Consider the following 21,803-nt stretch of genomic DNA (forward strand, 5'->3'; position numbering starts at 1 on the left):
GGGCGTAGCTTACAGCCCTATGTTGTGGTTATATCCAGGGTGTGAGGGACTAGTTGTATAGGAGTCAAGTGAAGGAGAATTTTGACATTGAAGAAATCCTAGAGGGACCAAACTGGGATGAAAGGATGCTCTTGATTTTGAAAGCACGAGATGACGATGCTTTGCAGGACGCGTATGTAAGTATTGACAGGTCGCATGAACGTGTTGACTGCTTCTACCCGGGATGCAAGGGATGCTTTCGCGAACACCAGACCACTTGTTCTCGTCCCTATCCACAGGGAGAAGGGACTCTAGTTTTCGTCGTCCTGGGCCCCTACGATGAACTTCTTGCGCCCAGTTCCCGTGAGCTTCTGGAGCTTGACCCTGTCCAGCTGCTCCCCTACTTTCTTTTCAATCCTCTCGATCTCCTGTTCAGGATCGACGGCCTCCTCGTTTGCAAATTCCAATACTAATCTTCTGCCCAAGAGATGCGTATTCTTGAGCGCGTCCATGGCATTTTCCGCTTCACGAGCGCTTACAAAGTCGGCGAAACCAAAACCACGAGCCGAGCGGTCGAACTTCTGAGGAACCCGCACAGAGCGGAGCTGACCATAGGCCCCAAATAACGACCTGACATCCTTTTTCGTGGCCTGAAACGGTAGGTTCTTAATAATAATCTTGGTTCTTCGTGCAGCAATTTTCTTTGCTGTGTCTTCACGTCTTCGCTCCTCGGCTGCGTCCATGCCCTTATGAGACGTCCTAACCACCAAAGCGTGCCGCTCCAGTGTGTAGCCATTCATTACAGCAAGGGCTGCCTGAGCTTGTGCTTTCGTCTTAAACTCGACGAAGCCGAAGCCCATGCTGAGGGTCTGTCCCGGATTTTTAGGATCAGGTTTAAGTTTAATTCTGGCGGATACGAAGCCATCCAGCGGCCGAAACGCTTCCACCAGTTTATCATTGGTCGTAGAGAAATTGAGGTTCTTGATAAACAGCGTTGAAGTGGCCAGGCTGTCATCAGCTTCTTCCGCTGCAAAAGTGTCCGCAGTTGAGAAGCCTTGGGCAACGGTTTTAGTTTCTGGTGTTGGGTTTTGCGGTGTTGCTGTCCCTTCAAACAGATTCTTTGGTGCCTTTTCTAGGAAGAGGATTGAGTCTCCCAATTTCCGATATGCCAGACCTTTAAAAGCCTTTTGCGCTTCATCCGGCCTTCCATACTCCACAACAGCTATTGTGCCAGTCGGAGGCATCAGTAACCTTGTAAGTTGTCCGTAAGGCTCAAAAAGTTTCCGAAGATCTTCGGTCTTTGTGCCATACGAAAAATTCTTTACTAAGATGGCGGTATTACCCCGCTCTCGTTGTTTAAAGGCGTCGAGGTTCACGCCATTGGCTCTGAAATAGGCTTTTGTTTCTTGGATTACGTGCGTTTCTGCATGAGCTTGCTTCACTGCGGCATCCGCAGAAGTCGGATCCAACAGCTCAGCTTTGGAAACACCAAGTCGTTCAGCCACCGAAGACATGACTGCATCAGCCTATGTATTTGATTAGTAAATGCGCAGAATATCCACCTTGCGGTAAACTCACATTCATATAAAGCGAATTCCAGCTGAAAGCTGCAGAAGAGGCGTCCTGCTTTCGCTTGATTTGCTTTTGTTTCTTCAGTGGTAGCTTCGACAGCTCGTGCTCGTCCAATTTATATGTCTTTTTTTCAGAGGCGGGCAGAATATGGAGCAAACGCCCTTGAAAATGCTTTCCATCGAGATTCTTATAGGCTTCTACAGCCGCCTCAGGATCAGAGTACTGGATGTATGCAAATCCTTTGCTGGTGGTGAATCGAGTATCGAAGGCGACGTGAATCTAGAGATATCAGCAGTTGTTCACAAATTTATTGGCAAGTCAAAATATGAGATGGTGAACTGCTATTTCAGAGAACAAGAGGCATCTACTAAAATACTCTTTCCCGTTGACATCATTTGCTTTTGCATCGGATGTCCCTATCAGGAATATCATCATTTTATGCAGTTTGGGGGAGGATCAAGGCATAAAGGGGTACGTGTCTTTAAACTAACACGGGAAACAAAAAAGTTTTTGGCATACCTCTTCAATTTTGCCGAAAGGTGCGAAGATCGGCTCAAGATCTGACTCTGTCGTATCATAAGAAAGATTCCTCACAAACAGGCGGGCAGATATGCGGATAGTTTCGATATTTGTGTCCACTTCTGGTGCTGCAGGCGCTTTTTGTGAATCAGGCTTCGGAGAGCTGGCGACATTGTCCACCTTCGTGACCTCGTTGGTTGAACCCACGGCAGCAGCACTACTCGACTCTTGCATTGTAGGCTCAAAAGCGGCCTGTTCATCTTCGTCAAGCAGGCCGAGGAGACGACTTGTTTTTGAGCGAAGCCAATCAGAGTCTGATACCGGTGCCTCCTCCGTCTGACCGTTCTGCTCCCCTTCATTTTTCTCGGCCTCCTCTTCTTCAGGTTGTACTTGGTCTTGATCAGGCATTGGTAGATCGCCAGCATCCCCAAGAACATGTGGGCTCTCTCCTTGGTTGTCAGCCAGTTTCGCCCTCTTTCTCTGGGCGTAGGTCAACTCTTGAGGGGTCTCATCCGCATCAACAGGCTGTTCATCCGAGGGTGAGTTTTGTTCAATAGGAATGGGTATTTGATCATCATTTGCCCATGTTTTGGTCTTTGAGGGGTGCTGGATTACGGAGAGATACTCTTGCAGTTTGGGATCTTGTTGGATGTTATCACCGTCCCGTTTACGCTTGAGCGCACTTCCTGTCGAGTCACTGGCGGCGGAAGATTTACTATTCCTGCCAAATTTGTGAGAAACATCAGGTTCTGCATCAATCTAAAGCCATTGGTCAGTTACAAGACCATCCTTGAGAGGTCAGCGCGCGCAACGAGGAAAAAAAATAATAATAATGACAAAATGACAAAGGCAGAACAAGATACATACAGATCTAGCAATGTCTACTGAGATCTTTGACATCTTCATATATGTCTTATTGAAATAAGAGACAGCTTGTTGGGCTACTTCGGGGCTTTTAAAACCCACAAACCCAATTCTGCGTTTCGGCAAGACATGGGCGTCTGTAACCAGGAAGCGAGTTGCAAAATGCTTCTTCAGTTGTTCATTGGATAATGTCGGCGGGAGGCCAGAGACAAATACCCGTGTACTCTCCATGGTTGTGTCGGGTGGCCTCCTCTTCAGCGCCGTATGGAGTGGGAAGAAAGAAGTAGAAAAACTTTTTTTCTTGATACCTTTTTTTTTTTTTTTTTTCATAGTGCCTAAAGGCGGTGAGTGTGATGGCGTGGCCCGTGCGTATCCACTCTTTGTTCCTTCCGCGCAAAACAATCGACCAAGCGACCATCACTTAACGACGCCCATTCTTGAGCATTGAGAGCAGAGTTATTCGAGCAGGCTTAGTATCGCCAATTAATCTATTTCCAACTCTTTTTTGCACACCATCAAATCCGCTTTTACCCCCAAAATGGCCACCGAGAAGAAGGACAAGCTAGAACGTAAGTGTCGAGAACCACGCAAACTGGCTTCGAGAGTGACTAACACGACTTCCAGCCCAAATAAAGTCGGTTGACATGGTAAGGAGCTCTAACGTGCAAGATTGAATCGATGCTCATAATATGGTAGTCGGAAGACATGCAGCAAGAGGCTGTCGAAGTTGGTATGGGCACGCTCCTTGGACCGTGGGGGTGATTCCAAGCTAATTGCTTAGCGATCGAGGCTATGGAGAAGTACCACATTGAAAAGGTAGAGGCTCCGAAGCATATGTGCTTATTGAAATTCAGTACTAACCGTAACCAGGATATTGCCCAGTACATCAAAAGAGAAGTCCGCTACCCCTGATACCAACCCACGACGACGTAGTTCTCACACGGGCTACAGTTCGACTCTCGCAAGGGAGCCACATGGCATTGTGTAGTTGGAAGAAACTTTGGCAGCTTTGTCACACATGGTAACTGCTAGCACGCAAAAGACCAATGACTGGCGTATACTAATCCCTCTCAGAAACGAAGCATTTCATCTACTTCTACCTCGGACACTGCGCCATCCTCCTGTTCAAGACCCAATAAGCGCGACGTCGCGGGCTTTTATTCTTACCTTTCACCGCACATACCGAGCAAAGCGACCCCCGTACACACGTTCTCGGAATATATGATGCCACTTCAACCCCTTTCAAACGACGACAATCTCTTTTGATTCCCATGCTGCATTGGAGGGACAGTTGAGGGCCATGGCACTATTATGGAACCCCTGACTGCGACGTTCAGCCCTTTCATTTCATATTTCTTTCGGTTTCATATGTTTCCAGACAAAAGTCGGTCTATGGATAGCCTATTATTGGCCTTAGGACAGATTCTTACCTATATAGCACATAGAAACCTGCTGGGTAACCGTACATAGCCTACTACCGACCTATGCAATCCCGTGTCTTTGCCTATTTCTAACTATATCCGGGTAGTATTGCAAATGTACATACATTAGGTAGTTCTCCTGAGTATAAAAGCGGAAGGCACGTGCCAGCAGAAGGACAGGACCGCCAAGTGCCAAGCCACGGCACAGCGCCTCACGTTACTCGCGGTGTCTTCCTTAATAGTGCTGCCTTCACCCCTCCGTCCTCTCTGCATGTTCTGAAGTTGTAACTACATGGATATGCGGGAGAAAGGTCTCTCTTTTACTCAGATTTAGTCTGTCACATACTATATACACGACTCTAATACCATCCACTATGGCGATTTGTATTACCTTTGGAACGCATGGTAGGTGATTCCGCCCTAAATCCGGCCTCCCCCCTCGACAAATGAATAGTGACCTATAATTAACAAAAGAAAGAAAGAAAAAGGCTAACAGAATCCAGAGTTCACCTCCATGCTAGAAGGCTATGAGAATGTTAGAGCTTATTGCTATAACTGTATGTCTTTTCTATCTATCTACTAGCACTGGCAGTGGTTCCTTATAGCGATGACCAATCGTACATTATGTACCCTATCACTAACTCACTACCTAACTAGGTCAACACTGGAATGGACATTGTATAACCCGATGGTACAGAATCTTGATTGATTCCACTAACTAGACTGGACTAACCCCTTGTTCAATAGGCCATTCTTCACCGTTTGCTTTGTTGTATGCATTCTCGCTCCCTGGGTATTACATGACGCAAAGTGAAATTGGAATCTACATAACTAAGCATTTATACAATTACAAACAGCCTGTGATTCCACTGTCTACACATAAGTACAGGGTAAGTCGAATCTAAGCATGTCACCTTAGCACCCGAGCAAGAGAGAGGAGAGAGAGAGAGAGAGAGAGAGAGTGAGTGAGAGACTAATAGCTTCCAGGAAGTCACCTGCTACACATGTCGCTTCACCCAAGATCTACGGTATGTGTTTTCTTTTCTTGTCTATCCAACTTCTCGGCTCCAGCTTGTTTGTTCACTTACAACAACACCAGTGACCGCCCAGATATCAATCCAAACACCAGGCCGCCGCCGGGCGCAGTATATGGGCCGCAGCCTCCACCGCAGGCTTATTTCGGGGGTCCCCAGCAGCCTCCGCAATATCCACAACCGCAACCGCAACCGCAACCGCAACAGCAGGCGCTACCGATGGCGTCGGGGGCAGCCTCTCCGCCTCCGCAAAATTTCACGTACAAGTAATTCTAATGGGCTTTAGAAGCATGGATGTTTGTTTATTTTTTTGTTTTTTTTTTTTTTTTTTTTCACATAGCTTAGCATTTTTCTTGTTATGGTGCTGTATGCTTGTTTTGTACCCCGTACAGAGTACTTTCAGTGTTTGATCTGGTTGGGCTGGTTGGGCTAGGTCACTACATGCATACTTGATTATTTATGTAATGAATGATTGATGTTGGCATTATAGCCAAAGGCTATATTATATTATGTTATATTATATTATATTATATACCCACTGGTAAGGACCAAAAAGTCACTCGATAGTTATATAAATATGTAACGAAGCAAAACAAGGGCAAAGCCAACACCAAAAACGAAGGAGGGAGGCAGGGGGTATAAGAATCATGAGCCACAATTTCAGTTTCCTCATCAAAGTGAAAAGGGAAAAAGGAGGGGGGGGAATATCACACAGTAGTATCCGATTTCAACATGACCTTTTCCGTTGGCGTGATAACCCCCGACGTAGTCTCTTCGTGGGACTTGTCACCGTCCAGTGCGTCCTGCTGCTTCTTCCTCCCCATCGCATCAAGCGCCATAAGTCGGACAATGCGAACCATGCTCTCCCTCCCCTCCCAAAGCGGGAACACCACAACGCCAAACGCCGAGCCAAACAACCAGATAATCCCAACCACCACCCAGCCCGTGAAGAACTCCTTGCTGAAGACGTACGACGAGCCGTACATGGGGATTGGCCAGAGGAGGAGGAAGCAAACGACCATGCTGACTGTCAGGGCGCGCGAGAGGACCGCGGCCTGGTTGAGCTTGGCGATTTCCTCCTGCTCCTGGGCGGCGGAGAGGGTTTCGCCGGGAATAAGGTCGATGTGGACGTGTGCGGCGGCCGCGACGTCGGAGTCGTCGACTTTGCGGATGGCGCGCATGGACTCGTAGTCGTAGTTCTGCGGGCCGAAGAGATAGGTGAGCAGGGGCGAGAAGACAAGGGGGCTGAGGAGGGCCGCGACATTGCCGGCGAGCATGGGGTAGTTGGATCCCGTGGTTTGCACGGTGAAGGTGCCGTATTGGCTCTTGGTGGTGGTGAGCCAGGCGATCAGGGACATGGCGAGGCCGAGCACGGGCGAGGCGGCGGCTGCGATCCAGTTCTGGCCCTTCCAGATGAGAGCCATGGCGCCGGGGAAGACGGCCGACGAGATGATCACGCCCATGAGGAGGTAGAGGTAGCCCATGCCGATGCCGGCGTAGTAGAGACCCGTGGCGAAGGAGGCCATAACGACGGCAAAGAGGATACAGGACAGGTGCGAGACCCAAACGAGGCGCTGGCCCTTGGCGGCCGGGTTGATGTATGCTTGGTAGATGTCGTAGGTGAGGATCGAGGAAACAGCGATCAGCTGTGCAGAAAAGGCAGAGGTGACCGCCATGAAGACCATGAGGGTTGTGCATACGGCTCCGCTGTAGCCAAGAAGCTCGACAGCGGCGAAGGGCAGCACGAGACCTGCGGTGACGTCCGTCGAGCTGATGCGGCGAGTACCCTCCAAGGCAAGAGCTGAGAGTCCCATAGTGGTAGCGCAGAGCCAGGGGATTGCAAACCAGCAAAGACCTCCGATGACATACCCGGGAAACGCATGAACTGGGTGCGCGGCAATAGCTGCGGTGGAATTAGTAGTTGCAAGGCCGCTTATATAGCTAGATATCCACCATACCTTTGTTATAGTATCCATTGTCAAGGAAGACAGTGCCAAAGTTTCCTATCTCCAAGTCAGAAGTAATCCCAGAAAAGAAGCCCCCCCCCCCGCCAACAACAACCCAAAAAAAAAAAAAAACATACCAACAATATTAATGACCCAGAAAATACCACCTTCCTTCGATCTCATGGTCAGATAGCTTCCCTCGGCATTGCCCTCAACCGGGTGGAGCTTTGCAGCTTGGACGAGCAAATCATATACTTTTCCAGGAGATCCCAGCTTGTCATGGGTAGCATAGGCAGAGAAGGAGAAGATGAAGATGATGACAATAATGACAACGGTGTGCATGTAGTCGGTGATAAACGTCGCCTTGATACCACCGAACAGAGTATAGATGACAACACCGATTGGGAGGAGGAAACAGGCAGCAACTGTTGGGACGCCCGTCATGGAGGTCAAAACTGCCGAACCGCCAGTAAGCAGCATGGCGGTCACAAGGATGTTTGTCATCAAGCAGAAGACGATAAAGACGACATGCACAGCGGTTCCATATCGAGCACGAATAGCTTCGAGGAAAGTGTGTGCATTGGGGGCGCGTCTTTTCAGTTCAATAGCAAGCGTGGCAAACAGGATGATTTGGACGGTGGCACCTATTCGAGAAGGTCAGGGAATTAAATTGTTTTGCCAGTATCCATTGATAGCAAAAACTAACCAGATGCATAGAAAAACGGACCCGAGGTACCATATTGGTAGGCCACGGCGGAAGACTGGAGAAGAGTAGCGGCCCAAGTCCAACTACTCACGACCGCAGAAGCAACCAAGCCAGACTTGACAGTTCGTCCAGCGGTAGAGAACATCTCTGATGTGATCACTTCATGTTGGTATCTATGTCAAATCAGCCACCACTGTAGAGTTACCAATGCATGGGTGGAATCGGAATACCGCTTGAGAGCCCAGGTAATGAAGATCATGGTCAGGGCAAAGGCAAACCCTAAGCCGATGATAATACCATAGCCAAACCCCTGGGAGAGAGGGGCTTGGAAGGTGACCGAGTCGGCCATGGGTGTCAGAAGTGGATGTTAAGATTAGATGTCCAGAAAATCAGGCAAGACGAAAGAGTGACCGGGGTTGATATACGGCTGGCGTACGGCTGGGGATTCTCCGAGCTCGCGGCCATGGTGAGGACGATCAACACGAGAGTTGATAATGATAGGGAGCTAATAAAAGTGTATACTTGCACAAGACAGTCAAGTGAAGGTGATTATCAGAGAATGATTATTGGACACAATCCGAGGGATGCTTCAGCTTATCAGTGGTTATCATTGGGTAATTCATATTCAGGTTGATAAGGAGGACTCAGTAAAGGAGACCTCCGATGAGTCTACCGACAAAATAATCGAGTCCATCATATCATCTTTACTTAACACATTATCTCCCCAGATCGAGTGGCGTACCCAAGTACACTACTACATCCCAATCAACTTGCAGAAAATGGCCTTGCAACGAGACACGAGAGAAAGTCTCCATTGACAGCAATCATACTACTACTATACATATGCATTCTTTTCCCCAACTGAACCGACTCGACTAAATGTGCATTAACTGTGTTGCCATTCCGCGCACCCATGCAAGCAAGGAAATATCCCGCTCAAAACCTACGCTGCAAATAGGCCTGAAACACTCCGATACCAAAAGAAAAAAAGAAAAGAAAGAGAAAAAGATGGTAGGCGGGTTCCGTGAACAGTGTGTCCCAAGCTCACCGGCGCATGGAACAGAGATATGAGGGACCAAGGGGTATATAGGATTTTAAGGGGGTTGAAATGTGGGATTTGGCAATTCGCACTCCGTCACTGCAGCTCGACTCCTTGCAACATAGTCGTAGGTAACACACCACCGAGCAAGTAAACCACAGTTTCGGCTTTAGCATCTCAAGACTGCTCTGCTCAAATAAATGTATCGCTCTACCGCCAATTGCAAAAAAAAGAAAAGAAAAGAAAAGAAAAGCCGGCATCAGGAGGTAAAACTGATCAAATTGTCGTAATTCACGAAGAGAACTTGCGGGTAATTTTGGCAATGACTGCAAAAATCGCACATATCAGTTTTCAATCCACAATCGCCCCGCCAGGGGAATACATACCATGCAGACCAACAACGGAGAAAATGAATCCCAAGCTGAGAACCAGGACAACAACGGGGTCAACCCTGAGACCAGGGCTCTCATCGGTGTAGAGCTTGAGCATAGTGCTGGAGGAGCCACCGGCACCAGCAGCACGGGTTGAGCTAGGACGGGCATTTCGAAGAGACTCCTTGTGGTCGGCGGCGGCGCGGCGGCGCATAGCAGCGCGGGGACCACCAGGAGGAGTAGGAGAGGAAGGACGGTTCACAGAGGAAACAGCAGAAGCAACGCCCGCGGACTTGGAGTCCGGGCCGGATTCAGCGCCAGATGTCATAGGGGAAGATGCGCGAGGAGAAGCCTGAAAGAGAACGAGCCATTATCAGCATTACTGTTCGACAGCAGATTAAAAGCAGACACATCGTTGGTCAATTCGCTTCAGGGCATGAAGCAACTGTGCGAGGGATCGACAGGATAGGGTCACCCACCATTGTGAGAAAAGAAGAAATAAAAAGGGGTGAAGATGATCAAGGAAAGTCGTGATGATATATTACAGAAAAATTAAGGGCAAGAGGTAGAATAAAGAAGTGAGGGAAGCTTGCAAAGAAGGAGAAAGACTGAAAGTCAAGAGAAGACCAGGAGGAAGAGAGGTCTCGGGTGAGGTCTGGAGTTGCCAGAAAGAGGCCACGCTCACGATTTCCAGCTGGGCGGGTATGGTCATGTATGGTCATGTATGGTCACAAGAGTTATCCCCCGGCTTCTGCCACCAATCAGAATTTACTATATTACCAGTGCAGGGTAACATTAATCCAGCATTAAACAAGACAATTACCCACACTTGAATCCACCAAATGTAGCAGGAGGTTTAATTAGAGAGACAGATACTTAAGTATATTGATGGCTTACTCTAGGTTGCATAGAACCACTTCAAGAGTCACTACACTAAAAAAAAAAAATTCCACTAACAGTCCTGATATCATTACGGGATCTGAGTATGATTGATTCCAGATTAAGACAGCTACAATACATAGCAAGTAAAATGCACAGTCGTGATGATGACATAAATGGACAAAATAAATAGATAAGATCAAGGGAGAAAAATAAGGAAATTTTCGTCTAGCAAGCGCTACGGGTACCTGTCAAGAGATTTGTTGAGAAATGGGTGTGATGCTGAAAGAAACCCACAGCGGGTCGATAAATGGAACAGTCGTGATGAGAAACCCGAGCAACGCAGTAAAGGTATCATAGTGTAATTTTCGAAACACGCCACAAATTGAATGTCAAAAGTCGAAACACGGGTTAGGTTGTGCAGAATATATAGACCCGGTAGTATCGGTAACATTTACAGAGCTCCGTTGGCAGATATGATATGCCTTCCGCCAAAACCGTCGTGTGGTTTGTTTGGTTTAATCGATCATCATTCGGGAAGGCACTTCGCTGGTGACGGTAGACAGCTCGGTAGATTTTTCTGTCTCCTTGCGGGCCTTCTTCTTGTTGATATGCGGCTTCAACCCCTTGTTGAAGTTATGCATGCACATGCAGGCGTTGACGATCGTCAGGACAATCAAGATAAGCGTAATGATTGCAAAGAACGTCAGGGACCTCCGGGCCGGCATATAGTTATTAGCGGTCGCTGGCTGGTACATGCGAACCAGCTTGAACAAGAAATACGCCATTGCGCCGAAATACAGTAACTGTATAGATGTTAGTCACTCGGTATTCTAAATCTTGATCTTTTTTTTGGGGGGGGGGGGGTTCGTACAATAATTATGATCATTCCTACTCCGCTCTCGCGCCGCACAAAGATCGCCGCACAGATTAAAATCAAGATCGTAACCGGTATAGCAGCCAGTGTAAGAGCGAATTCAACGTCCGTCCTGTTGGTAACGACGACAATGAACTGGACGGTAAATCCTAGGAAGAAGAAGAAATCGAACTTGAGGAGGGCGATGTAAATCTAGACTTGGTCAATCTTTGTTCCACCTGCAGATAGAGTTCGATCCACAAACCTGGTATAAAAGATAGCGACGTTTCATTCGCAAATCTGCACTAATATGCTTATAAATCGACCATGCAAATTCATCGTAAAGCTTCCAGGCGACAATAACCATTAAGAGCGTACCCATAGCCACGACGCATGGAATAATAATCAGGAACGGTTCCGTCTCTGCCCAGATATTGTCGTTAATGGCATCATTATCTGTCAAAACGCCCACGGCTTCCTTGATCTGCTCCACTTGCACTGCTCCATAGATCAAAAGTCCCACATTACACACGCATAACCCAATAACTTGAATGGTGTTCTTAAGGCGCAGGGCATCGTACACGAGGACCAACTCGTAGATGAAACCAAAACTGTACAGAGCGAGGAAGGTTGGGATGGTTTTAGACGCGGTCACGGCTTCGGCTTTGGGATTCAGTTGGATCTGAAAGTTTGCAAATACATAACTATCCATCGCCACGGCGCGTTAAAACAAAATCTTCTCCCACAACAAGATTGCATTGAGGATCATACATACCATTCTAGAGCAAGTGTGATGATAGTTTGAACGAGGGTAACTATAGCGAAGGACCATGTCCACATAGAATTCGGCTTGTACATTTTGCGCCGTGGTGGGTTAGGAGACACATTTGTATAACCTTCTCTCGCGCGAAAGCCTCCTCTAAACGCGGGATCGAAGGAGCCACCGAGGAGGGAGGCTCGTAAACCGTGGGAATGAATTTTGGCGAAGTGCTCCGTTACGGAGCTCGAGTCCGCCGGAAGGTCGTTCTCGGGATACAATATGGCGTTTTGACCACCCGATGGCGGCACAAGGGGTGAAGGAGGGAGAGTGGCAAACGATCGAGAGAGAGTTTAACAGTCGGAGTCTTGTCTTCCCTCGGCCTCTCTGGCACGGTCTCTACTCCAAAATTCAGGAGGTGAGGCCACAAAAAGGACTGGAGAGCGAGGATGACGACTCTCCAATATACAGCCGAACCCCTACTGGACCTCCTCGGGGACTGCGAGATGAACGAGGAAGAGGGGGAGGGATGGAAGTTGCGTGAGGAAAGCAGAAGAAATAACGAAGGACTGAGGTTCACTTGGCTTTTCCCCAGGACGCTGGTAAAGAGTTGCCAAGCCGCTTATGAAACGTTGTAGTGTGTCGGGCGGGGAGGCTCACATCGGTTGTTCGGGCGAGGAGCTAAGGCTGAGCAGACGCAGGCCGATGGAAAAGGATAGGGAGTCGAAGGGAAGGTTTATTAGTGGATTTCTGGAAGTTTAGTGGAGAGGGAACGAATGATTGGAAGAGAAAGACTGTGGGAAAGAATCAGAAAGAGGGAGAGGGTGGAAGGAATTGAACACGATGGCTGGTCAGAGAATAAGGAAGCGTGTTGTGAGTTGTAAAAGAGAGAGAAAGAGAGAGAAGAGAGAGAAGAGAGAGAGAGAGAGAGAGAAATAAAATCAAGGATAATAATAAGAGTTGCAATAATTTGGCTGGAACACCCCGAGTTCAACAGAGTCTAGAGTTCCAGACACGTCAAAGTGGATTCATGAATTAGAGATTTATCATCATTCCATCCTAGTTAACTAACTAACTAACTAACTAACTAGATAGTTATCATTTTCTTCTTCTTCTCATCTTTACTTCTTCTGATAAAGTCTTTTTCTTCCCGAAATCCCAGCGATGATGCCTCACAATGACGGCCGAAATTATTGGTTAATTTACTCCATTCTGCTGCTTATTATTAGAACATGGGTTAAATTTACTTGTCTTTCATCAATTCCCCAACCAATTTCCATCACTCTACTCCCTACTCTGGATTCCTGGATAACAAGAATCTAATCCCCTTATGAATATATATCTGGTCAGTCCCAACAACCCCCGGATGACCATGCTAATTTCATTTCTAGTTGCCCCGTCAGACGGAGTAAGTCATTTCCTCTCTCGAGCCGAAACACTGGACTTTTTCTCTTCGACTACTTATTCGAATTCATGTGCTGTTGGAATTTCCACCCATCGAGAGATCCAATACCCCAACTTCCGATTGCAATGAAGCTTCCGTTCCTGAAGGCTCCATGGGTTAGGCTGCCAACTGCTCTCTACTGGGTGTGTCACTTGTGGGTCGGACCCATTTCGCTTCTTTTTTTTGGCGAAAGGGAATCTCATAGGCCGGAATAATAGAATATCGGCAACTCTCGAGCTGCTGAGTCTTACTGGGGCAAGCAAATCGTTGGAAAGCATCGATACACAAGTACGGAGTACTCCTTACAAGTACCTACTCCCCAACTGAATGTCTCTGTAACCATGGTTCCAGTCTAACATAATGCTAAGACATACTTTGTGGATTGTGTCTACCCCTTAGAATTAAAAGCATTCTACCAATTTGTTATTTTGCATTCTTTTCGAGCATTTTGACTGGTTTTGTTGGTCGTTTCTTTTCTTTTTTTCTTTTTTTCTTTTTTTTCAATGACCCCCCTGGTTGGTCATCAGTTCCTCGGACATAACTAACTAACTAAACATGAACCTCATCAAACATTTCCGTGTCCCTTTTTTTCTGCAAATCTAGGTTCAACTCTAGCACTTATTCAATCATTTTGTTTGAATGTACGGAGTACTCGGTAGACTATCATGACATCGAGGGCGTCAGTCGATCTTCAGGTTTTCCATCTTGAATACCGTCAATCCCTTTGTCTCTACGTCATGTTTGTGCTTCCTTCGACCTTTATCCAGGCCCCAATCCAATATCTGTTGCTATTTATAGTCGCCATAACTGCATATATTCAATAATTGCCATGCAGAACAGGATGACAACCTTGCTCCGTACTCCGTACATCCAGCCGCATGGTCCGTCTCATTAAAGCAAGGCTTCTTATTTCACCAGCGAGACAATCAAAATTAACATATATCTTCGACAAGGATGGGACCTCGGGATACTCCGTACAGACCAGGAAAAGCAGGCAGACTCCGTAGATACCTAGGAAGCACAGCTCTTCGCCTAAATGACCTGAATTCACTCTCGGAGCAAGAAATGGCGCAAACATTGCCCTGGCCGACAGAAATAATGAAGGCTAATTTCTATCCCGGTTATCCCGTGTTGTGTGGAGCAGCGATGGTGGCTTGTTTCAAGCCACATTTGACTGCGCCTGGTCAGGAGTGGCTTTGACTATTGGGCGTCGGAAGTTAGAAACAGGCCGTTGTTGGAGACAGACCAAGTGACCTTATGATGGTCTCTTAGCAAGAACCGAGTATTTTTCACGATGGTGCGGGATAGTTACTTGTTTATTGTGGCGGCTTAGTTGAACTCTCGCAAAAAGACCAGGCAGACTTTGCCATTCAATATCTCATTCGTATATAATACAAAGTAGTAAACCCATCTTTAGGTAGGATAATAACCACACAGGTTTAATGAACCTGGAAGCTAAGCTGGTTGCAGTTCGTACCAAAAAAAAAAAAAAAAAAACCCTCCCAAGCCATCCCCATAGCACATTTATCTCACCCGGGAACACAAGCTTTTATTTGTACGGAGTACCATCAACCAAGTCAACCCCAGTACAGAATAAGTAAGCGAAACATTGCCCAAAACCCCGTTGACCATACCATACGCAGATGCGTAGAACTCAAGATTTCGCCCAACCCAACACGAAGCAAAACCTCCAAGACAGAGAGAAACAAATAGGAAGGCGGTGAACCCCACCATCAAAACATTTTTTTTTTTTTTCTCTCCCACTCCTCCTCCTCCTTTCTTTCTTTCCCTCCAAGCGCCATCCCAACCAATGCTGCGTTTCTTTGCTACACACGACAAGACTTCCCCAGTCTTGTCCCCGCAACCCTGAAACTGCCACCAGCAGTCTCAGCGAGCACGGCCCATGCAAATGAGAAATTCGGAGGAATCTTCACCTACCCGCATCCGCTCTCTAGCCTCACTCACTCACTCACTCACTCACCCCCACCAACACACACATGTGTGTCGGTATGTGTGTGGGTGTGTAGGTGTCTGCCAGAAAGCCGGTACTACCCTCGAGGGTCTGGTGTGAACCCATCTTCACATCTGCAACAGGCATCAGAAACATCCGGGGGGGGGGCGGCGCCCGCGATAAGAGCTGAAGGGAGAAATCTCTCCCGACACTCTGCGCGGTCGTCGTTTTTTTCCCCATGGGAGAGTCGTTGCGAAGATTGTGTGTGTTGGAAGCTTCTTGTTTTTTTTTTTTTCAAAGCTCGCACGACACTTTAGTGCAATACGCAGCGTACCTTGGGTTTCTTCTTCTTTTCCTCTTGGTGGGGAGGGAAACCTGGTATCATTCGATTCCGATTATTCTGGTTGGGATGGCGCTTCACCTTTTTTTTTTTTCAGGTTAGTTTATAATTCACTCCTCTTTTTTTTTTCATTCCCTTCGGTTGTTGGGGGTTTGGTTGTTTGAGGACTGGAAAGAATGGTTTGATGTCCCTGCTAATTTGTTGGGATTGGGACTTATGGTCCCTTAGGCGAATGTTGGCGTTGGTGGATGTCAAGTTGGGGTTTACTTTAGACTGTTTGTGGTGTGGATGATGGCGGATATATTATATTGGTCAAATGTGCACGGGTTGGTGGTATCGTTGAATGCAAAATAATTTGGTTTTCTTCCAATCTCTAGTTCATATAAATGTAATCTATCATTGCTACAGAGGCGTTCCCTGTTCCCAGGAAGTTGAAGCTTGAAAGTAACATCTGAATTGATAACCAACACGAATGTAGAACTGAACTGGTCGATCGCTTGATATCTAGCTTGCATATTATAAATGGTAGACTTCTGCTCTTCTCTAAGACGGAGATCTCGTCAACAGTCAAGGATATTTTCGGACAAAGAAAAAAAAAGGTGATAAATAGGAAAGAAAAATTAAAGAAAAAGTGAAATCATAGCCTCCTGATGCATCCATCCCCTTTCATGATCATAAATGGTTCTGTTTTATAATGGTTTTTTTTTTTTTTGTTCCTCGAGTAAACTTACTCATCATCGCCAATCTAAAAGCATATTAGCATTTTTCTTATCATAATGAACCTATCCAGGGCAAGAAAAAGAGAGCTTTACCTTAGGAGCAAGATAGAATCGCAGATGGCCGCTGCCCAGGCCATACTCAACAAGCAAGGGAACCTCCTGGGACAGACAGAGAGTCACCTTGCCCGAAAGGCTAGTGGCCTTGCAGAAGTTGACAAGGTATTTCAGGGAAAATGTGAGAGCAACAGGCTCGCTAAGGGAGATAGTAACATTCTGGTCGGGCTTGTCAACGCTAGTATGCTGGCGAATGGTAACCGAACCACTGCCAATATCGCCCGCACAAGAGAACTTGACGCCCTCTTTAGTAGCCTCGATCACCACTAAAAAAAATCACGAGTAATCAGCAATAGGCCGATGACGCCAGTCGACTAAGACAAACAAACGTACCCGACTCGGAAAGAGCATTGAGATCTCTGCAAATCCGTTGGAATTCCCCAGAAGGCATCTCCACTGTGGCGGCATATTCTGTGTCTGGGATAGCCAGGTGTTCTTGATCAATGTCCATGAGCTTGAGGTCGTATTCGCTCAGCCTGTCAGTCTCAGCGCTTTCGAACATCAGGTTAACGACATCGGGAGCATCAGCGGCCTTCAGGGTCAGGATGTCTTCGTTTTGAGCAGCTCGGAGGACCTTGGTCAGGGAGACCAAATCGATACCAAGAGCAATATTGCGGTCACAGCGGTAAGGAGAGAAGCCCTCAGCCTTCAGCAGCATGGACACAAGGGCAACATGGGAGTTGTCCATGGCCTGAAGAGCGATTCCGGAGTCATTGCAATCGAAGTTGCAGTACTGCACGAGGTCTTTGATGGCGTCGACCACCTAGAACGAGGCGAAACTCGGTCAGCGGGTGGGAGGGGTCAATGTCAAGGATTCAGGTTCACGTACACGCTTGAGGAGACTGGCTTGTTCTAGACGAGCTTCCAACACTGTTGCCACGGTCAGTCGGAAGTACCAACAAGGCACTGCTGTTCCGAGTTACTCACTCTTGATGTGCTGTAGGGTGATGAAAGTAGATGCGGTGAGGAGATGAGGTGGGATTGAGAGAGCTCGAGGAGGGATACCCAACGGGTTCTGGTGAGGATAACTTGTGATTAGAGGGGTTTTGTCAGATCAAGATTGAAAGGACTTGGAAAGCTCACAAATAAGTAGGAAGTGAAAATTGAGGTGTGCTGGAGAGAACTAGGGAAGGAAGACTTGGGGACTCGAGAAGTGAAGGCTGTGAATTCGCGTTCGGGGGTGGGGAACCACACGCGTGTACGGAGTAGGGTCGCGCGTCTCCTGCCTAAGGCTAAAGTCGTGTGTGCCTGAGGCAGCACCTATATTCGGCGTAGTTGTGCGAGCATTTGACGACAGTAAGAGTTATTAAAATTATATTGAAATAAATACGCTGCTAATTTATAACATTGAAGTGAAATTCTGTGGCCTCTACCACGAGTTACGCCCGACAAAAAAAATATACCAGCCAACAGTAGACTTGAATAGTATCGACACAGGATACTGGATAATGTACAATAAAGCCAAAGAAAACCATGCGCCCATCCAAAAACAAGTTACACAAACGAAATCAGGGAGCCACGAACGAAAGAATAAAGACAAGAAAGAAAAAAAAAAAAGGAGGGGCAAACCACAAGAACACCAAGCTCCAGACAACTCTATACATTTTGGGTATCAATCGCGCGACTGGACCGGCGACAAAGAATAAGTATTTAGAAGATATATGCGAGAATCAGAGTAAGAATAAGGCGAAATGCTCACACAGGTGTTCGGATGAACCCTGGGATGATGATGATGATGATGGTGGTGGGGGCAGCTTTTATTAGGAGTGGTATTAAATGCTCGTAACCCGTTTAGAGACCGTGGTGCGAGGTCTCTGCTTGATCACCATCTCCAGCTCCTTCAACATGTTTGTATTCGCATCGACACGCTCTCGTGCAGCGGCTTGTCGAGCACGGTCTTCTTTCACGCGCGCAATACGTTCCTCTCGAGTCAAAGATACCCGCTTAGTACGTGAAGGAAGGGCCACGGCTTCCAAAACTTCTTCAACATCATCAAGGTTCTGGATAATACCCGATACCGGTCTGCTGTCGCCGTTCAGGGCTCTCAGCGCATCAGCGGGACTGCCTTCTACCGCAGTAGTACCCCCAAGGCTAGGAGTGGGGGATACTGGAGATAATCCACTAGGTGGGCGCGAGCGTAATGCATGAGACTCTCTGTCAAAGCTATTCAAGAGGGTAGATTTGCCAGCCTCCCATTCCTGAAGTAAGCCCCTGATGTCAGCTCCGATTGATTCGTATTGAGCAACGAGGGTTGATTCCATCTCTCTGGTATCACTGCGATCCATATCGGCACTAGACATTTCCTTTATGACATGCATTTTTGCATGTAAGGTCCGAATACCTTGGGATAGTGAGTTCAACTTTCGGTACTGGGCACGAAGTCGCTCTTTGCCTGGAGACGCGGTTGGAAGAGGGGACGGTGGGATGGCCTCCTCTACGCGATCTTCTTCGTTCAGAATACTCGTCATTTTTTGCATGTTTTCGCCTGTTAGAATGGCTAGGTTTCGCATCTGCTCAACGGCAGTGCTCCACCTCGCAATATCGGAAACGCCACCGTCCGCTCCGAGAGCCAGCAGGCAGCAGAGAATGCTCTTCCTCACGAGATACAGCCTGCCAAAAAGGGTGCGAAGTCCACGTAGAGAATATTGGTCTTCGGTTTCTCTTTCAGCGTACGCATTCTCAATTTGGATTAAATCTTCTTGGGAAACATCATAGATGTCATAATACTTGGCGAGATTTGCATTGTCTGTCAGCGGCTGCAAGGCGTGTTGTGCTTGTATGTAGTGATCGAGCATAGAGTAAAAGGACTCGGATACTGTTCGACGAAGTCTTAAGCAGCGCCGGATGTGAGTCTGATCCTCAAGTCGACTTATCGGAGGTAGGGGTGTACTTCTGTGGTCGGGTTAGGATTTTGCAGCTCAAGGAAATAGGGGGAGATAAGCTTACATCCGGTAGCCCCTGGAGACCAGCTCCACCTCCTGGATGAAAACCACCGACGCCGAAGCCGCGGAATCAAACCCCTGAGCATTCCCAATGAATAAGACGGCGGCATCAACCGCTTGGTGGCGCAAGTATTTGAGCCACTGGCGCTTCGCAAATGCGTAAAATAGAACTCCAATCACCGGAACCAAAACCAATAAAACCCCGACTTTACGGGGGTTCAACCCCGTTCCTGTGCGAGGTCGACTCCAGTGCATTAGCCAGGCGATCGAGAAGGAGGTTGAAGCAGTCACAAAAGCGCCTTGTAGACCAAACGTTGTAGAAATCGAGGGTAGATCAGCTGGATGCGAGCTAGATAGCACATCAGCAGCAGAGGTGTACGAGGGTGCATTGTGTTCGTTCAATAATTGCGACGCAACGATGACATAGCCGAACTGTTCCAAAAACCTCTCATTATCACTTCGTCCTAGGCGTGAATTCAAAGCGGACTAGGGATGCAAATAATTAGCGCTGCCACCTTCCGGTTACACTATGGGGGACATACTGCGCAGGCATCGTAGAGTCGACTCAAAGCCGCAGTTTGACGTGATGCCTTGAGATTGAGAGGTTTTGGTAGCTTATTGCGGATCCGGTTCTGGAATTTGGACGCGCCGCGTGGAGCAAAATCGGCAGCCGTAGAGTCGGATAGATCGTCTCCATTTTCGCTTTCTTTCACCGTCCAGTGCGGATTGTGTTCAGCTTCTCCTGAATTGACATCGTGTTAACTTGCTTCGCCCAACCAGTTCAAGCTCCGCCCCGACTAACCTCGCAAGTATTCGGCCAAAGGCGAATTCTCATATACCAAGGCTTCCATGACCCGTGCTCATACCGTATATATTGTCGACAAGGACGGGGGGGTGCGGTTTGAGGGTTGAACGGAGAAACGAAGACGAGTGGCGAGACAGGCACCGCGTCGGGTGTTAGACGCAATAGTGAAAGAGCCAGATTTAGAAGGAGCGGGACAGGAAGCAATGTGTTATAACAGGGCCATCTCCCCCACGGCCTATCGACGTACTTCGAACAGAACACTGGCAATTAATTGCGTTTTGGCCAGGGGAGCGAGCGATCGGAAGTTGAGTAGATCGGGATGTGTGTGGGGGGGGGGGATGGAAAGAGGAAACCGTGTCTCAGCGCAAAACAAAACAAATAAATTATCTCAGACGGACGTAAAGGAGATAGTAAAAAGCACCACCACCCCTGACAGATGAAAATGCAAGACAGAAGTGCAGTGCAGAGGGCCACGTTGAAGATCAATCGACTTGTCTGGGGAAGGGAGGTGGAAATGAGACGATGGTCGAATGGGAGGCAGAATCACAAGGAACGGTTCAGCTGGCGGCGTTCTTAGGCGCAGTACGGCCTCAGGCGATTCGCCCCACCCACTGAATCTTTCAACCTTGACGTCAAGACACTGGCAGTGTTTACTAGGTGCGAGAGAAAAGCTATTTGATTTTTATGAACGAGGTCAAAATAGTTACTCATGAGACAACTGTCAGCCCTGCATTTTGGGCTCATGTTTTCGCGGAGGGTTCCTGTGATAATCAGCGCAGCGGGCCGAGGTCTCAAACCACGATATACGGGTTGACTATCTATCAGATGCTGGATAGTAAGTATATTTGGCCCTTCCCTCGGAATTATCTGCACAAGGTTGTTTCAGGATGATGCGAGAGGGGCCATATGAATAATTTCCAAGCTCCAAAGTGAATGATAGTAAATCTGCTAATTGTTATATATTATTTTGCCGGAGCTTAGCTCTGTTGTCCCTCCCTGCGTCCACTCTTCTATTTTCTTCCTAGGTAGCATGACGCGGGGAGTGACCTCTGCACTTCTTCGACCCTCTCGGCTGCGAGTTGCTAAGCTTCCGGTCATTCCCTGGTGCGGATCAGGCGGCTGTTTACACCCCTTGCTCGTGTGCGCTCAGCCAGGGTGAAGACACCACGAAGCATCGAATAATTGAGAATACAGAGGTTACCAATAGGCTGTCAATATACTCGAGTTTTGAGCACTGATTGGTTGACGTACAACGGATGCTTTGGACCGCGTCTGGTGTTTGAAAATCATGCAAGTACCGAGTACGAGTGCGGTGGTGAAGATCTCAATGAGCGTTCCTGAGGTTAATCCAAGTTCTACTCCAAGGCCGACATTACCGTTGGTCAAATTCCAATGGCGTCTTTTGACACTTCGAGCCGGCCTCCATCCTTTCTCTGTTTGTCTTGATATGTTTTGTTCTCCGGGGCTAGGGACATTGCCAGCAGATGAATCTTGTTCCTATCAAGTACCACGGCTCTTTCAAGTATCGATAGACAGATGCGGTTC

General features: G+C 47.7%; 8 protein-coding genes across 8 annotated transcripts; 2 read left to right on the forward strand and 6 right to left on the reverse strand.

Annotated features, from left to right (window-relative positions):
- Positions 1 to 290: 290 nt before the first annotated feature.
- mrd1 (RNA-binding ribosome biosynthesis protein MRD1) lies at positions 291 to 3,165 on the reverse strand (the record flags this gene model as incomplete). The annotated part of the gene is made up of 4 exons (XM_040893597.1): positions 291 to 1,505; positions 1,558 to 1,830; positions 2,071 to 2,829; positions 2,938 to 3,165. 4 exons carry the CDS (start codon positions 3,163 to 3,165, stop codon positions 291 to 293), a joined length of 2,475 nt encoding a protein of 824 aa, XP_040754706.1.
- A 307-nt stretch (positions 3,166 to 3,472) lies between these two features.
- P175DRAFT_0432934 (dynein light chain DYN2) lies at positions 3,473 to 4,073 on the forward strand (the record flags this gene model as incomplete). The annotated part of the gene is made up of 7 exons (XM_040893572.1): positions 3,473 to 3,503; positions 3,559 to 3,581; positions 3,631 to 3,664; positions 3,716 to 3,750; positions 3,805 to 3,831; positions 3,886 to 3,955; positions 4,009 to 4,073. 7 exons carry the CDS (start codon positions 3,473 to 3,475, stop codon positions 4,071 to 4,073), a joined length of 285 nt encoding a protein of 94 aa, XP_040754707.1.
- A 656-nt stretch (positions 4,074 to 4,729) lies between these two features.
- P175DRAFT_0515225 (rhodopsin family protein) lies at positions 4,730 to 5,722 on the forward strand (the record flags this gene model as incomplete). Its single annotated transcript, XM_040898847.1, has 7 exons — positions 4,730 to 4,760; positions 4,859 to 4,912; positions 5,013 to 5,046; positions 5,103 to 5,127; positions 5,213 to 5,245; positions 5,343 to 5,383; positions 5,455 to 5,722. The coding sequence occupies 7 exons, from the start codon at positions 4,730 to 4,732 to the stop codon at positions 5,657 to 5,659; spliced, it is 423 nt and encodes a 140-aa protein (XP_040754708.1). The 3' UTR covers positions 5,660 to 5,722.
- Positions 5,723 to 5,869: 147 nt separating this feature from the next.
- Positions 5,870 to 8,390, reverse strand: P175DRAFT_0555964 (sodium:solute symporter family protein; the record flags this gene model as incomplete). The annotated part of the gene is made up of 5 exons (XM_040900658.1): positions 5,870 to 7,292; positions 7,348 to 7,392; positions 7,473 to 7,979; positions 8,042 to 8,214; positions 8,272 to 8,390. 5 exons carry the CDS (start codon positions 8,388 to 8,390, stop codon positions 6,097 to 6,099), a joined length of 2,040 nt encoding a protein of 679 aa, XP_040754709.1. The 3' UTR covers positions 5,870 to 6,096.
- Positions 8,391 to 9,371: 981 nt separating this feature from the next.
- Positions 9,372 to 9,933, reverse strand: P175DRAFT_0530426 (SEC61-beta family protein; the record flags this gene model as incomplete). The annotated part of the gene is made up of 3 exons (XM_040899787.1): positions 9,372 to 9,406; positions 9,467 to 9,803; positions 9,898 to 9,933. The coding sequence occupies 3 exons, from the start codon at positions 9,931 to 9,933 to the stop codon at positions 9,372 to 9,374; spliced, it is 408 nt and encodes a 135-aa protein (XP_040754710.1).
- Positions 9,934 to 10,848: 915 nt separating this feature from the next.
- Positions 10,849 to 12,044, reverse strand: P175DRAFT_0508024 (uncharacterized protein; the record flags this gene model as incomplete). The annotated part of the gene is made up of 4 exons (XM_040898307.1): positions 10,849 to 11,136; positions 11,205 to 11,399; positions 11,452 to 11,890; positions 11,962 to 12,044. The coding sequence occupies 4 exons, from the start codon at positions 12,042 to 12,044 to the stop codon at positions 10,849 to 10,851; spliced, it is 1,005 nt and encodes a 334-aa protein (XP_040754711.1).
- Positions 12,045 to 13,753: 1,709 nt separating this feature from the next.
- On the reverse strand, positions 13,754 to 14,493 carry P175DRAFT_0499856 (uncharacterized protein). The gene has a single exon (XM_040896830.1). It carries the CDS (start codon positions 14,463 to 14,465, stop codon positions 14,205 to 14,207), a length of 261 nt encoding a protein of 86 aa, XP_040754712.1. The 5' UTR covers positions 14,466 to 14,493; the 3' UTR covers positions 13,754 to 14,204.
- Positions 14,494 to 16,405: 1,912 nt separating this feature from the next.
- On the reverse strand, positions 16,406 to 20,304 carry P175DRAFT_0508025 (uncharacterized protein; the record flags this gene model as incomplete). Its single annotated transcript, XM_040898308.1, has 8 exons — positions 16,406 to 16,423; positions 16,491 to 16,777; positions 16,845 to 17,274; positions 17,341 to 17,381; positions 18,379 to 19,403; positions 19,458 to 19,939; positions 19,996 to 20,195; positions 20,256 to 20,304. 8 exons carry the CDS (start codon positions 20,302 to 20,304, stop codon positions 16,406 to 16,408), a joined length of 2,532 nt encoding a protein of 843 aa, XP_040754713.1.
- Positions 20,305 to 21,803: the final 1,499 nt, after the last annotated feature.

Source organism: Aspergillus ochraceoroseus (genome assembly GCF_002846915.1).
Source record: "Aspergillus ochraceoroseus IBT 24754 chromosome Unknown P175scaffold_2, whole genome shotgun sequence".
NCBI classification, from domain to species: Eukaryota; Fungi; Ascomycota; class Eurotiomycetes; order Eurotiales; family Aspergillaceae; genus Aspergillus; species Aspergillus ochraceoroseus.